Source organism: Enhydra lutris, unplaced genomic scaffold, assembly GCF_002288905.1.
Source record: "Enhydra lutris kenyoni isolate GAN:26980312 unplaced genomic scaffold, ASM228890v2 scaffoldscaffold13, whole genome shotgun sequence".
Lineage (NCBI taxonomy): Eukaryota > Metazoa > Chordata > Mammalia > Carnivora > Mustelidae > Enhydra > Enhydra lutris.
This window is the reverse complement of record NW_019154097.1, coordinates 47788612-47804205: the sequence shown is the minus strand read 5'-3', so window position 1 is coordinate 47804205 and position 15594 is coordinate 47788612. Positions and strand designations below refer to the sequence as shown.

The following is a 15594-nucleotide window of genomic DNA, read 5'->3' as shown; positions in this document are numbered from 1 at the left end:
GGGCCCTCTGCTCCCTGTGACCATGAGCCCCTTCTGTCACTACTCTGCCCCCAGGCCTCAGTTTCCCTACCTGTGAAATCTGAGCGGTTTCCTCCTGTAGGCCTGTGGCTCCCAGCGGCCGAGCGTGCCCTGCTCACCCCTGGGGCCGGCGAGCAGCAGGGGCAGGGCCGGGAATCAGAGCCATTCTCTCGAGCCGCGGGCCGGTAGCTGGGCCAGCACCTGTCAGCTGTAGGCAGGGCTGCAGGGTAAGCAAACAGGGAAAGAGAAACAAGATCTGAAAGGGGGCTCTGGAAGAGCCAGGGCTCAGACTGGGGAAGCAGGGCTCCAGCCGCCGGAAGGATGTGCTGACAGAGCCTACACTGAATGCGTTTAGGAGACACTTAAATGCGTGCATGAAAATGGCACGAACGGCGGCCCCTCCCTAACATCGCTTTAAAGACTAAAAGTGAGCAGTCTGGGTCTGGGTCCGTGGGCTGCCGGTGGAGATCTCTGCTGGAAGGTCCCTCGCCCTGGCCGTCAGGCTCCCTGGGGGCACGGACGCAACGCAAGTGGTGAGGGGGTACGTGGGACCCGGGTGTCCCGTCTGGAGTTCATTTTCCTCCCGTTCTCTGGTCGCAGCAGTCTTTCTCTGGATCAAAGAAAAATATTCACGTATGACTTTCCATCCATGTTTTTCTTACAGAGATGAGCTTTTCGTGTGCCTTTTTTTTCTCCCCTTTGCTGAGCAAATAAATTGAGATTCTGGGGGGTTAATTGACTTCACACAAGTCCGCAAAGTGCGGAGTCCAGGCGGAGCTGGACTTCGGCACAGAGACCCCCCGCCGCTGCTGGGGGTTCTGGGGCTCAACGGCAGCCGGCCGCCTGCTCTGCCCCTCATTCCTGCACAAACGGGGTGGCAGGGTCGACCTCCTACAGGCTTCATTAGTCCACGCCTGGTGTTGGAAAGATACAAAACTGCTGTGAGGGTGGTAGCTTTTCTTATTTATGCTTTTTTCAGCTTACTTTTTCTGCTAAATTTCCAACACACAGTAGATGATGGGACCTTGAGGTGCCTGGGTGCAGATCCAGCTCCCCCCCATTAGGGGGCGCCTGTCATCCCTGTCCCCACCCCCACCCCTTTTTATCCTGGGGCTCTTCGAGAATCCTTTCCCTTCACCTCTTAATGTTTTAGCATGTCGACCTCATGTAGAGACTCTCCTTCTATACAATACTTGCATCAGATCAAAAACTAATTGCATAATAACTTCAGTTCTTAAATTTCTAGTTACCCCCAGTCATAGATGGCTTAATATTTTTAGTTTGCTGGGCTCAGAATTCAGATAAAATCCAGACTTTGGAATTGGTTGATATGCCTCATTCATTTCCTGGACCACCCCCCCTTCTTCTTCCTTTCCTGGCAGTTTGTTTGCGTAAGAAACTGGCTCGTTTGTCCTGAAGTTTCCCACAGTCCAGGTTTCGCTGACAGCACCCCGGAAGCGGTTGAGTGCGTTCTCCTGTCCTCCGTAATTCCTGTAGGTCACTGAAGCTAGAGGCTCGATCAGACTCCGACCGGAAATTCTGGGCAAAAGCCACCCTTTAGGTGGTGTTGAATATCTTTGTAATGTTCTCGGGTATTGAAAATCAGCCCTGGGCAGAAGAGAAAGATCCTGGTTTTCACGCGCGACAGTAAGAACCGTTGTATGTGTGAGTCCTGGTCTACAACGCCCTTTTCCACCCCGGCAATGCTCTTACTCTATCCTGTGCCAATTTCCTTGAGAAAGGCTGCATTATTCCTACGGCGCAGACGGCTGTCGAGCTCACGAGTCAGCCCAAGGTCAAACATTTAAGGCAGTGGGGAAGAATTTGAGCCTCTTTGCTCCACAGGCCACGCTCGTTTGCTTCTCCAGACCACAGTCTCCCTAATTTCACCTCCAGGACCTCCATCCTCCCAGGGGCCCCCGGCACTTGGTTTGAGGAGAGAAATCTCCATCCAGCCTGCTCCCTGCTGCTTTGAGAACATCAGTGCTAGAACGCTAGAGAAATGGCAAGAAGCCCCCCAAACTTCCATCCAGACACTTGTCCCAAGAGGCTTTGGATGGTCTCAGTAGCCAAAGCAGAATGAATTATGCAATCTCATAATCTGATTGTCAGCCACAGCTGTCCCGTGTCCCTGCCCAGAGATGACTGAAGCCTGAGTGACAGTCACAGGCTGTTTGTGATCACATGGAGGGTCAGACCCTGGCGAGGGATGGGCTGCTTGGAGCTGTCCTGTTAGTTCAGCCCAATGTCCTGTTAGTTCAGCCCAATGTCCTGTTAGTTCAGCCCTCGTGCAGGCTGAAGAAGACCATTTCATCGGTCAGCTAGCCACAGGTTAACCTAAACGAGGACGAAACCGAGTCAGCTAAACAGTGGGGCCAGAAGGGAGGTTTTCTTCCCATTGGGATTGACGAGCAGAGACGTAACTGCAATTGATTTTGTTACTTGTTGTATTATTTAAGCTGAAATAGAATGGTCAGAAAAATGAACCAATTGTGGTTAATTTCTGAGCAGGCAGAGGTGACGTTCTGGCCATTTCACTGTCTGAACACGATTTCATTTGCAATAAGAAGAAAACCCACGATTTCCGGAACGTTTGGCCTGGAGGTTAAGCACCGCAGTCCTCTCTCTGCTCGGGCCCTTGATTTGACTGGGGAGGGAGTGACCCGTTTGATCGGAGGCTTGGAAGGGAGTCAAGTGGCTTCACCCCTGCCCTCCACTCCTGCTAGGGCAGAGCTAGCTCAGCGTGGGTAGAACACGAGAGATAGGTCTGGTCATACGCAACAGGGTTGTCCAGAAGACCCTTCCCCACTTTCTGCCGAGTCCCAATTTGTGCCCAGCTCTGTGTCAGGCACGGGGAAACGCTGGGAGCCAGGCTGACTGGCCCCGTCCCGGGGAGCTCACGGTCCAGTGGACAAAACAGAGCCTAACTCCAGATCTTGACATACATTTTTCTCCAAGGAGATTGTTCTCCCCTTTTTCAAAGGCTATGAAAAGTGGCAAGAAACTTAAATCTGCAAAAGCAACTGAAAGGTCCCCCAATAATGGGTCCGTGATTAAAGGAGCGAGACTGATACAAAGCGAAGGTCAAGCAAAGCTTTATTTCGCGCCAAGCATCAAGAATCTCAGCGAACGTTCGGGGCTGCATCTCTTACAGAGAGGGTGACCTCTCTCTGCTTTACAGACTAGCATTTAAGGGCAAAGGCCATGTGGTTGGGCCTGGCCACGCACAGGTGGCCAATGAGATTGTAACACAGAGAAAGCTGCACAGTCCTGCTAGGTCACACATAAGTGACCAACTGAATTACAATTTACCCTATAGTAGATATTTGAACCAGCCTATCACCTTGGTCAGAACTGGCGCCCAAAAGGCATCCAAAGGGCGGGGCCCACACTCCTTGGTAGCTAGGGAGACAGTATGCGCCCCCACTGATCGGATGTCTCCACCTGGCCTGACCCACCCTTGTATTTGGGCTTTGTTATCTGGGACTGGTTTCCGGGACTTGTTTTTAAGTAAGTCCCTGAGGGGGGGCAGGGTCAGTTTAAGTTTTACTGCGTGAACAAAAAAATCACTGTTTAACCCAAGATGGAATCCCTCTGGCTAAATAGCCTCTTACAGCAACTTACAGGCTCTTTCCTTAAAAGTCATGTGCGCAGTTTGGCAGAATACCCCTACACCCTCTGTTCTTTAAAATACCAGCCCATGCGCCTGGGTGGCTCTGTCGGTTGAGCATCTGCCTTCTGCTAGAGTCATGATCTCAGAGTCCTGGGATCAAGCCCTGTGTCGGGCTCCCCGCTCAGCGGGGAGGCTGCTTCTCCCTCTGCCCTTCCCCCTATTCATGCACACTCTCTCTCTCTCTCTCTCTCTCAAATAAATAAAATCTTTTTAAAAAAATAAAAGTAAAATAAAACACCAGCCCACGAACGGTTGCCTGTCAGGTGCAGAGTGGACTTTCCGTAGCACGCAGATGTCGCAATTTGCATATGTAGCCGGCCAATATCTAGCGTGCCCCTGCTGTGCTCTCTGAGATTACAGCAGTGAGCGAGTAAGTGATCAATATATGAATAAGATACTTGGAGACCAGAATAAGTGCAAAAATAAGTGGACAGAGCGGAGCAGGGCTGCTGGAAGGCTTTTCAGAAGACAGCCACCAGGTCTGAGCCGTGGACGGTGACTCGTGACGACAGCCACCTGTAGGGGGCCCCAGCAGAGAGGACAGCCGTGTGGCCGAGCAGAGTTCCCAGGAACAGGACTGAAGGAGCCACGAGGGCATTAGCTGATTGAGCCGCAGGAGGACATTTACATGGGATGCCTGTTACTAACAGGTTTAAAAAACACCCGCCAGGAGCAGAGACCTCCCCAGCCCTGTGGCTCCGATGGGGAAGCGGCGCCTTTCGCAGGCTTGTTTGTTTGGAAGCCTTGATGGCCTGAAATCTGGAGAAGGAGCCGAGGTATTGTGGTTCTGTAATCTGCTGTTGAGCCTCTGCTCCCTGCAGGGCCTGGGCCCTCACGGGCATGTTGGGTGTTTGGGCCTTCCTGGGAGGGAGCAAGCCCAAAAGAAGCTCCTGGAATCCACGGCTCCGAACATAGCGGACTGGTGGCCTGCAGACTGGATTTGACCACAAACCACCAGGGAATGCAGTGGCAGGAAGGGCTAGTCCGTGGCCTGACAGGGCCCTCCCTGAGAGGTGGTGGCCAGGCCAGTGCGGGCCAGGGGAGGGGGACAGCGGGTGTAGACACCTCAGGGCTCACATGCCCAGCAGCGGCGTGCAGACTGCACAGAGGGAGTACGGGCTTGGGTATTCTAAGAGCGATGCCGTCGGAGTGCCTGGCTGGTTCAGTCGGTAGAGCGCGCAGGCCTTGATCTCAGGGTCATGAGTTCAAGCCCCATGTTGGGTATAGAGACCTCTTGAAAATAAAACCTTAAAAAAAAAAAAAGGCAGCATCATCAAATCTCTAATAGCTCGCTTTGTCTACAGAGAGAGGGAAACGCTTTCAGAGTATGTCATATGACTTCACCTGGCAAAGATAAGACAAAAGAACCTGAAGGCCAATCTCATATAAAAGTATTTATGAAAAAAAAATTCTAAATAAAATGTCAGCACACAGAATTCGGGAGCACAATAACCACAACCGAACGGGCAAGTAACTGTTGGTGTAATTTGCCGGTTCAGCGAGTCAGAGGAGAAAAACCTTTTAATTTGCTCCATAAATGCTTTTTTAAAAGGTACTTAATGAAATCAATATCCATCTTTTATTAAAAAGTCTTAAGAAAATAGGAACAGTTGGACATTTCACTGGCAAAACAAAACACATCTATTTAAAGTCCGAAATGAGCAACATGACTGCATCTCCCTGGCGGTCAGACACCAGGCAGGGATCCCCGCTGCACCTCGCTTTCTTGTGTGCTTCTGGGAGTGCTGCTCACTGCCGTCGTCCAAGAGAAAGAACTGAGAGACAGGAAAAGGCAGGAGGACGCAGCCCCGTCATGGGCACGCAAGGGCACAGGACACTTCAAAGCCCAAGAGAACAACCGAGAAGCTGTTCCAAGCTCGAACAGGCACCTACCGCATTGTGATTCTTTCATCTGTCTGGAAGGTCCTTCCTCCCTCAGCCCCGCAAACTCCTCTCTGCCCTCTGGGATGTAGACCAGCTGTCCCCGAATCCGTGGGACTATGCCTTCTCCTGTCTGCAAAGGGGACATTGTCCATCTGTCCCTCGGAGGGCTGTCACTGCGCCAAACTGTGCCAGAATCACTCGGGTCTCTTCCTCTCCCAGCACCCCCCACGGAGGAGACAGTGCCGGGGTCCCACTAGGAGCAGAGCGAGCTGGTGCCAGTGTTGGAGGAGGGCGCCGTGCCGCCTTTTCTGGGTCTAGTCTTGCCCTGACTCTCACAGGAGACTCTGCAGACCAACCTTTCCTCTCGGTAACACTGCATTCCCAAGCAGAGGCAGGGAGCTACCTTTCCAGAGAAATCCTCCCCCCTCCCTCCTCCCCCACTCCCCATTTAGGGGATTCCAGACCATAGCCAAGAAATCTTCCTCAACATCTGGCCCCCTGGCCACCTCCTTTTCCTTTTCCTACCTTCTTTTTCTGAACCCAGTCCAGGGAGCCCTGCTTCTGTGTCACCTCTGCCCCCTGTGCTAAAAGAGCCAGGCCTGGGGTGTAAGATGTCAGGAAAGTAACCGCCTTCCTACCGCCTTCCTGATGGCAGAGACCCATCAAGGGCAGCCTCCGGGGTCAGCGGTGAGAGGGACGGGTTGGGGGAGGCGGGGAGTCACTTTATGAAACATCCTAGGGCTTTTTTAAATTTTTACTTTTTTTTAAAAAACATTTTCACTGTAATACTGAAAAAATATGCCATTATAAAATCCTCATATAGAATTAGTAAGTTTAAAGTGGGGAGAATTCATCTTTCGATGCTTCTTCTCTGGGTGCCCACGCACTTCACAATCCCATGTTGAGGTTCTTGGCTTTTGACTTGGGTCCAAGGAGACACGCGGACCCGAAGGGCACCCGGAGGCTTTTCCAGCTGCCCTGTGGATGCCCTTTGTTTTCACAGCTCCAGACGGGGCTGTGATTCTTTGGAATTGAAATCCATGCCAGCCTTGCCCTACAGCTGTCCCTTAGCGTCGGGGGCCTAGCATGGAAGTCGTTTCCCTCCTGTCACTGATCGTGTCCTTCTAAGTTCCTCATGAAAATCATGTGCTAGGCCAGAGGACACCCCGAAATGATCTGTAGGGAACTGATTGAAGGAACTGCATAGGCCAAGCAGAAATGTTCCGCCATTTGAAGCCAGAGCAGAGAATAATGTAGTGCGGGTTAATAGATCAGCGAAAGCTGTTTTGTCGGCTCATGAAAAGGTGAGGGAACCAAATTTTTATAATCGTTTCGCTGAGCAAACAATATGTGTAGTTATTACAGACTCTGGAAAAGAAACAATTTTAGGCTAATGTCAGGCTCTGGGTCCTGTTGCAGGCAGTTGAGCTCTCAGAATGAGCAGAATGAAAAGCCTCTGAACCCTTGTCGACATCTGTGCTATAAAAGGACACGCAGTGGCCTTCATGACTCCCTTCTAGGGGGATGCTTCCAGTGGTATTAACCTCTGGGCATTTTCGTATAACTAAGGGCAGTGTGTCTGGTAGGATTAATTTAGTGGGGGGGGCTAAGGGCAGCACTTCGGAGGGGAGTGGACTTACAGTCTCGGTGGCAGGTGTGTCCTCAAGACGACGCCAGCACACGCTTTCCAGAGCCGCCATCTTGGTCCTCGTCTACACCGGCCAATGGCCACACCCCTGATCACACAGAAATAGCCGGCTGGTTGTATCTCCGTTGACCTTTGAAGAAGTGTGCCCCTTGGAAAAGCCAGTCATGAGCCTCCAGACTTTTAAAATAAGAATCTGAGCCTTTCCTCCCTCCCAGCATCCCTGGTTACTTCCATTGTCTCCTCCCATTGTCTCCTCCAGTGGCTTCTGGTCCATTCTGTGAATGGGAACCGCAGCCCCTCTGGGCCCTGTCTTCATCAGGATGCCTTGTATTGAATAGCTACCCCCCCCCCACTTCCTGAACCATAGAGCTCAGTGTTTTGATTATCATTTGAAAGCTTTGGAAATCTGAGAGTTGCTCCCGGAATGAAAAGGTAAGTGCACTCGTTGTTATCAGGTTCGATATTTTGGTCAGTTTACCAGTTGCTTAGTAACCGAAGTGAAACTGACCAGAAAATGGAAAAACTTGAAATTCGTTTCCAGGGATTGCCTCAGACTGCCAAGAAGGCACCTTCCTGTTTTAATGTGACTAATTTTTTTTTTTTTTTTTAATAAGTGCCTTGAAATCCTTTGGGAATGATGCACTGTTTTCTGGATGTTCGGTATATTAATGGGTATCCACAACCATTTGCTGTCTGAGAAGAAATTCTGAGAGTCTGCCTTTGCGAGGAGGCTCTCGAGACCACCCACTTCCCCTAAACCAGGCAGGAGCCGGCTGCCACTTTCCAGCCTCCAGCTTGCCAGCCTGGCCCATCGCTGCCTCTAGATGAAGCCAGGACCCTAGGAAACCCTCTGTTCTCTACGGCGTGTGTTGGCCCCTGGACTGGCCCCCTGGTCACTGGCAGCAGCCAGGCAAGAAGTGAGGAATGGCTGCAAATAGGCAAGGGTGGGCCACTGGACCCCCAGGAAGCCACAGGCCCACCCCTTATCTCTAAGCCCCCAGGACTGGGAACTGTACCGAGGGAGCCCTGCCAGCTCCTCGTGCAGCCTCGCTCTGAGAACTAAAGCCCTGTCCAGAGTCTTCTCCGGATGAAGGGGAGTTACCACTGAGGACTCCGGGGGCCTGGAGTCCTCCCCATCCTCGTCCTCCCTACACGCAGCAAAATGCATTGGACACCTGCTGTGCTCCTTTCTTCTTCGATTCGTCTTGAGAGAGACAGAGCAGAACTTGCCTCTCTGTCCTCCTTCCACCTGCACTGCCAGGAGTAGCTGGTACTCCAGGGGGAAGTGAGCCCCAGAGGGGAACACCCCTCTGGAAGACAGACCCCAAACCCAACTGTGTCTGTGATCCGCAGCAAAACAGATGGACCGCAGGCACGGAAAGGAGCGTGGGAACATACTCCAGCAAACGAGGAAGGTGTGAGCAAGGTAGGGCAGAAACAAGGAGTAATTAAAAAACGAATGCAGTAGGAAGAACAGAATCACCAAACTAAGGAACCAAAGAAAGTTTACAGGGTGGGTGCAGCTGCATCTATCCGGGTCAAACGGAAGAACAAGCCGGAAGGCAGCAGGAACAGCTAAAGAAACAGCAGGTGCAAAGCCAAGGTTGCGTGCTGCGGAGGGACGGAAGGAGATGGGGGCCCACAGAGGACCCCGCAGGAGAATTAGCAGGACACCCTCCCTGCCACAGGCTCAGGATCCCGGCTCCTTCCACGCAGGCCCGTGCCCTGCAGACTGACAACTGAGCGTCAGGCTCCCTGGATCTGCCCAGGGGGAAATTGAGGCGTGGCGGCCTGCAGCTCTGGTTCCCGGCGCCCGGCTGCGATGCCTTCCCACCGTCTCCCACAAACACGGGGCAGGAGCCGTGCGACTACGGCCGGTCCTGTCCTGTAGTCCCCGACCAGGGCCAGGACACTGGCAGGTGCTGGGAAATGGTCATGGGATGATGGAGGGAGTAAGTGAGCTCTGCCGGGGGTGGCCGAGGAAGTCTGCCTCGTAGATCCGTAGATCCGGATATTTAAACACAGCAATGATTAACCGTCTGACCAAAGCTCCGAACTGTGCTTAATGCCATTTGCCTTGGGACAAGTCCATTAACGTTTTCTTTCACCTTGAGCCCAGCGAAGTTTGCACCTGGTTAGAAGCCTTCTCCCGGCGTCCTTTTCTGTCCCTTTAAGACCTTCACCCTTCAATTGATTCTTTGCCCTTTAGGAGTCCGCAGACTCCCTTCTGCAGTACCGAGGCTTTTCCAAGAGGTCTTAGAGGTTTGCCTGGTGAGGCGGTTCCTAATGTCGCTGCCCCCCGCCCCCCCCAGCACTTCACAGCGGGGGCCCAGGCTGGGTCTTTTTTACAGAGTTCCCGTAAACACAGCTTCATTTCACAAGCCATTTGAGGAGTTGTTTCAGACTTTGTTCAGGCCCAGCTGGAAGCAGGATACTGTTTCAAATAGGTCTAATGAGCGTGGAACCTGATCACGGGGCCTCTGTAAGCCAGTTCAGGCTGCCGGGACCTGAAACGGCCTCGGGGCTAGAGGGAGCGCAAAACCAGCCCAGCTTTAGCCAACTCTTGAGGTGAAGGCTGGACGCTGGTGAGAGCCACACAAGCAGGTTTCAGGGACAGAAGGACCCGCTCAGAGTTGGGCCTGTTCCGGGGGCCCCAAGCTGGCCCAGGGGGAGGACTGCCCCACCGCTAGCAGGACACGCTGCCTCCCGGACCCCAGTCTCTAGCCGGAAGCCAAGCCCTGCACCAGCACAAATGAGGGTGCAGGAGACACGCAGCCCAGGCTTCAGAAAGTTCCCATTGTGTGGGGACCTCCGCTCTAACCTGTCAACTCAAGCCTGTGAGGGGAGGGGAGGGACTGGACTAGTTCCTGAGATGGAACCATCAGGAGGCTCTGGGGAGTGCTGGGGGTGGGGCAGAAGTAGGAGATGCGTCCCGGAGTGGAGGGCAAGCCAGGGAGATCAGGCAGTCCAAGGCTCTTTCTTTACAGCCCCACGGGCGGTGGGAGCTGTCGGAGCACAGGGCCCTGGGGCTGAGGGGTGGGCTGAGGTGGGTGGTGGGTAGAGCTTCATGGAAGGGCCTGGTGTAGAGCACCAAGGAGGGCACAAGGGGCCTGTAGGTCTCCTTGGAGATGGACTGGGGGGCCCCGAGTCCCAGCAAGGATCTGTGGCTGTGACATTGGGCTCCCTTTCTGCCATGACCCCGTTGAGTCTTCCTTGGGTGGCGGCTACTCTCAGCCTTGGCCTCCTGATGGGCCATGGGGAGCAGTCCCGTAGAAGATGGGGCCGTGACGGTAGCCCGTTCTACCCTTCTGCTAATAAAGAAATTAGACCTTTATTAGAACTCCGTGTTCCTCTCTCTCTCATGAGGTTATATGTTGGAATCATATATTTGCCTTCAGATGACTCAAAGGAGTACTTTCAAAACAGAAAAATGGAGAAAAGACCCTAGCGGCTCCACGTGCACGAGCCAGCCAGGTGATGGCCGTGAACTTGGGTGGTTTAACAGAGCCGACTACAGAGTCCCCAAGCCTCCATTTCTATCCTGCCACATCCTTCTCCATGTTCTTGTGGCTCGTCCCACCCTAAAAGACTTCTGTTCGTCTTTCAAAACCCAGTTCACACATCCCCTCCTTTGAAGCCTTCCCAGATTCCCTCCCCCAAGAATTTTCTGCCTCCTGTTTTTTTAGGGCACTCTGTTCAAACTCCCGGTAGGACACACTCTATTTCGTATTTCGGTGGCTCTGTCTCCCCAGTGAGATTGGACCCCCCAAGGGCAGGGTGGCCGTTCCCACAACACAAGCACACCTCCTCCAGGTGGGCAGCAGAGCCCCTCATAGGTCCAGGTGGCAGGTCATTGTGCTGAGCTGGGAACCGTGGTCACCCCGAGCCTGCCCACTGCCCACTAACGGCTCTGTCTCTCTCACCTTTCTAGGGCCGACGAAATTGAAATGATCATGACGGACCTTGAAAGAGCAAACCAGGTAGGATGTTTCACGGCCTCAGGCTTAAAAATCCCAACAACGTAGCCATTTATGTCGTCTCGCTAGATGCGTCTTCAGTTCGAAGGCCAGTTATTCTCGTATTTTTTATGTGTGATTGTCAAAGTCGATGCTTTTCCCAATGTCATGGGAGGCGTGTGGAAGGTCCCTTGGCAGAGTGTTCGGTTGTGGTCCCAGCGTCCCAGACTCCCTCGGTGACTGCACAGTGTCTGTTGCTTTTCCTTGTCCTTAATCCATTTCTCAGGTGACCGACTGTGGTGCCACGGCAGCCATTAGGCTCGAGTTTGTACCAGCGAGTCACAGGTTCCTTGGGGAACGTGCTTGGCACTGTGTCCGGCACAAAACACTACACAGAACAGGGCAGCTCTACACTCAGCCGCCTGGGGGGCCTGGGGGGCTCAGTCGGTTAAGCATCCCACCCTTGATCTCAGCTGAGGTCCTGAGCTCAGGGTCATGAGTTCAAGCCCCGCATCGGGCGCCACATGGGGCATGGGGCCTCCTCACATAAATAAGTAAATACTCAGCTACTTGGAACATTGCCCCCCACACAAACACAGAACCCCTAACTTCTTCCCCAAGGACTCCGCCGAACAGGAAAACATTGCACTTTAGCGAACGGTGCTGCTGCTTTGAAAAGAGTGAGTCTCCCCGTTTAGCTCCTCTGTTCGTGGGGAGAAACAGCCAAAGCTGAGATCGCTCTCTCGGCCTCAGAAGGCTCCAGCCTGTGGCCACAGGCACAGGAAAGCTTAGCGCTTTGCCTCAGGTGGAATCTTTATGTATTAGTGGCCCTGTCCATCGCAAGAAGGGCCGACGGCTCTCGAGTGACTTGTGCCTGGTTCTCCTCCGAGCGCATCCCAGGCACTGAGCCACTGAACCCTCCGTGCGGCCCACCCAGGTCGCCACTCTTAAGACTCCCACTGTACAGACAGGGGAACTGAGGTCAGTGGCTGATCAGGTGCGGAGCCGGAATTGGAGCCCGCAGTCCTCACGGCCACCCTCAGAACCAGGGACGCAAACAGAGGTCACTTTGCCTTTTCTTTAGACCCTCTCAGCTCCCAGATGCACCCGTGTCCGCACAGCTCCTCGCTGCCCAGCGCTGCTTCCCCTTCACCTCCCCAAAGTGCTTTAGCATTTGTTTACCTTCAGTTGCAAACAAATTGACTTGGCCCCTTCGCGCTGACTTGGCATTGCTCAACTTTGCAAAGGCCTTAGCTCCGAAGGAGGCCCTAGAAAGGTTCACCCTCTCCCGTCAGCCCGTTGCCCTTTGCGCATCCACGATTGTTCCTGGCCAGTCTCGAGCGCGCCTCTCCTTTTGACGTTGCTTCGGGGTTTCAGCTCCGGGTTTGTGCAACAGACAGCCGCAGGCAGGGAAGGTCGAGCGGACTGTCCCCGTACTGGCTCTGCGGCAGTCCCCAGGTACTGAAGAAGTTTGGCCAAGTTGGCGTGCCTCTCCAAGTGTTGAAGGCTGCTTGGCCGGATCTCAGTCCTGGGAGACACCAGGCGGGACTGCGGAGAAAGGGGCCACCCCTTGGTTCAGTTCCCAGCCCCGTGTGTGCTGGTGTCTGGCCGCTGGCAGTTCTTTAGAAAAGAAAAGGAAAAGAATGAACTTTGCGAACACGCTAAGGGAGAGAGGAGTCAAAGTCACGGAGAAGGTGGAATCCCGGTTGGCGGGGGCCGGGAAAAGGGGGCTGAGGCTTGTTCAGTGGGTACAGAGTTTCAGCTTTGCAGGATAAAAAACTTGGGGAGATCAGCTGAACGACAGTGTGGATGTCCTTAATTAACAGTGCTGGAGTGGATGCTAGAAAATTGGTTAAGATGGTGTATGTTCTGTGTATTTTGCCATAATTAAAATGTTTTAACACAGAGGGAACAGGAGGAGGGATTGCACTTGATTCTGTGTCATGAGGAAGACAGCAATGCAGGCAGGCACAGAAGGGCAAGGTGAGCCCTGAGCGTTCTGGGCCATTCTATAAAGCCAAAATGAGGAGGTGCAGGGTGGGAAAGTGGGCCTACAGGTAGAGATCTAGATCCAGGTTTGGGGGAGGGCTTTGAACGTCAGACCTCTGCGTGGAAGGCCTCTTTCTGAGAATGGAGAAGAATCCTGGGCAGGAGTGAGACGTCAGAGTTGTGTTCTAGAAGGATCCCCCTGGCGGAACATCAGAGAACAGTCGGGAGTGGAACAACTGGAAGCCAGGAGAGCAGCTGTCATGCTACATCAGGGCAAGGATGACTCGGCGCCTGCAGCGAGGCGGTCCCAAGCAGAGAGGAGGCGGAGGTGACAGGGCAGGAGGAGGGGGACGAAGGAGCCGCGCGCCCTGTGCAGGCACAGCCAGACATCTGGTTCAGCCGCCTTTCCCATCAAGGGAAATCCCCAGGAGGAGCAATTTACTAGTTCATTGGCATATAACATTATTTTTGCACTAGGTTTATAGTCAGAATGTTCTACTGAGACCTGAAGCTGTTTTATGGCTACAGCACTTGTGTTTCTATTGTGCAAAAGTGGAAGAGCAGTCAGCGGCCGACAGCTCGGGGTCTCATTTGCACCTGTTCGGTAAACTTCAAGGCACTTGCCTTCATACTCACCGCCTTAGTTGGTGGCCGTGCTGATTCAGAGCTTTGAAGACCGCGTGGTAAATAAGCCCCAGCTTTGTGCCTTGCGACCGTGGAAAGCCACCTGGGGGCTTCGGCCACTCTGGCACTCGGCCAGCTGTACCCTCATCCGCGCACCTTTCCGATCAGCTCTGATGGGAGCTGCTGGCAGCATAGAGCCCCGGCCGGGGGCAGGAGGAGGTCCTTTTTGTGAGTGGTCCTCCTCCTGCTAACCTGCCTGATCTGACGGAGGAGGCTGCCCTAATGAGGGGAACCATCAGCTTGAAGCACAGCTTCGCCGCCGCCCCCCCCCTCCCCGAGGAAAAGAGCCACAGGAACTCCCAGCAAAGCACGGCACTTTCTTGGACCAAGGTTTCTGGGTTCCAGTGGAGAACAGCTGGGTTTGTATCCCAGATCTCCCACTTCCAAGCCGTGTGGCCTGGAATGAACCCCTAGGCTCCTGGGGTGTTTCCCCATCTACAGAATGAGGGTAGTAATTCACACATCTGAGAGAACACTGCTGAAAAAAAAAAAATCCACTGCATAAATTTTGAAGCTCTTAATCGGCTTTACTCAACGATTCATGAATCGGGCAGCAGCCCATCCAGCGGACAGAAAGGAGCTCCGAGGACCTGTGGAAGTCTTCTGTAGGCAGAAAAGGGAAGGACGAGGGGCGCCTGGGTGGCTCAGTGGGTTAAGCCTCTGCCTTTGGCTCAGGTCATGATCTCAGGGTCCTGGGATCGAGCCCCGAGTCAGGCTCCCTGCTCAGCGGGGAGCCTGCTTCCTCCTCTCTCTGCCTGCCTCTCTGCCTAGTTGTGATCTCTCTCTCTCTCTGTGTCAAATAAATAAATAAAATATTAAAAAGAAAAAAGAAAAGGGAAGGACGAGGAAAGAGCTGATTGTCTCAGGCGGGGTGCCCCTCGTACAGGGGCCGGGAGGGGTGTCTCGGACAGATGACCTCACTAGCGCTGACCAGGAAATTCCAGATCAACGGGTTAAGGGTCCCTTTCCCGGGAGAGGCTGACTCTGCAATTAAGTTAGGTCTTCCGTCTTGGTTTGCTGACACGGGGTTTGGCACAAGTGACTCCATTTGGAGCCTGTTGTCTCTCTTTTAACAGTTCCTCCCTTTTGATCAGACTCTCAGACTAACTGAGAGACGTGGTCAAAATTGAAGGCGTTACTGCCATTCTCAGCCACCACGCTGTAGGTCTCTTACTGATCTTCTGTGTGATATTCCCAGATCCCGGTGTTTTTTGTGGAATTCCTGTGGTGGTCACGGGGTCACGACTTCAGGCTCGCCGTTTCTTAGCGGAGTCGTTCTTTTCATTCCTCTTCTGACGTTCCGGTCTTGAGATCATTCGCTTGACGGTTCGTGGCCTCGAACCTGCATTTAAAGCTTTTGAGAGAAGACAGCACACCACGGAGGTTACAATGATTATTATAAGTGGGATAATTCCCATTGTCCGGAGCACACTTTGGAGCCATGGTCCCCAAGACCCAAATGATTCAAAATCAAATAAGTCAAAGAGCTATCCTGTTGGAAGAGTCCCCTTTGTAAGCCTGGAGGCCTGCCCAGTAGCTCTACGAACACGAGTTCCTGCTTTCTCAGAAGTGTCACTCCAGGTGCAGTAAAGGGGTGTTGATCGCAGCACAGACCCCACCTTGTTCAGCCAAGAGAAGCAAGGCCTCTCCCATCATCCCATCTCTGGCCAAAAACAACCTTGGCCAGAGACTATAAGGGTCTTTATTGAGTGACCGTTGCTTTGGCAATGGATCCCCCAGAG

The 15594-nt window shown here is 53.3% G+C and overlaps 1 protein-coding gene across 8 annotated transcripts in view; it reads left to right on the top strand.

Annotated features, from left to right (window-relative positions):
• LOC111146355 (cut like homeobox 1) overlaps positions 1–15594 on the top strand; it is a 353463-nt gene that overhangs the window by 236300 nt on the left and 101569 nt on the right. For all 8 annotated transcript variants that reach the window (XM_022501883.1, XM_022501880.1, XM_022501882.1 and 5 more), the window contains one exon: positions 11155–11203. In XM_022501883.1, coding sequence (XP_022357591.1) covers positions 11155–11203 — 49 coding nt within the window. The remainder of the gene's footprint in view (positions 1–11154; positions 11204–15594) is intronic.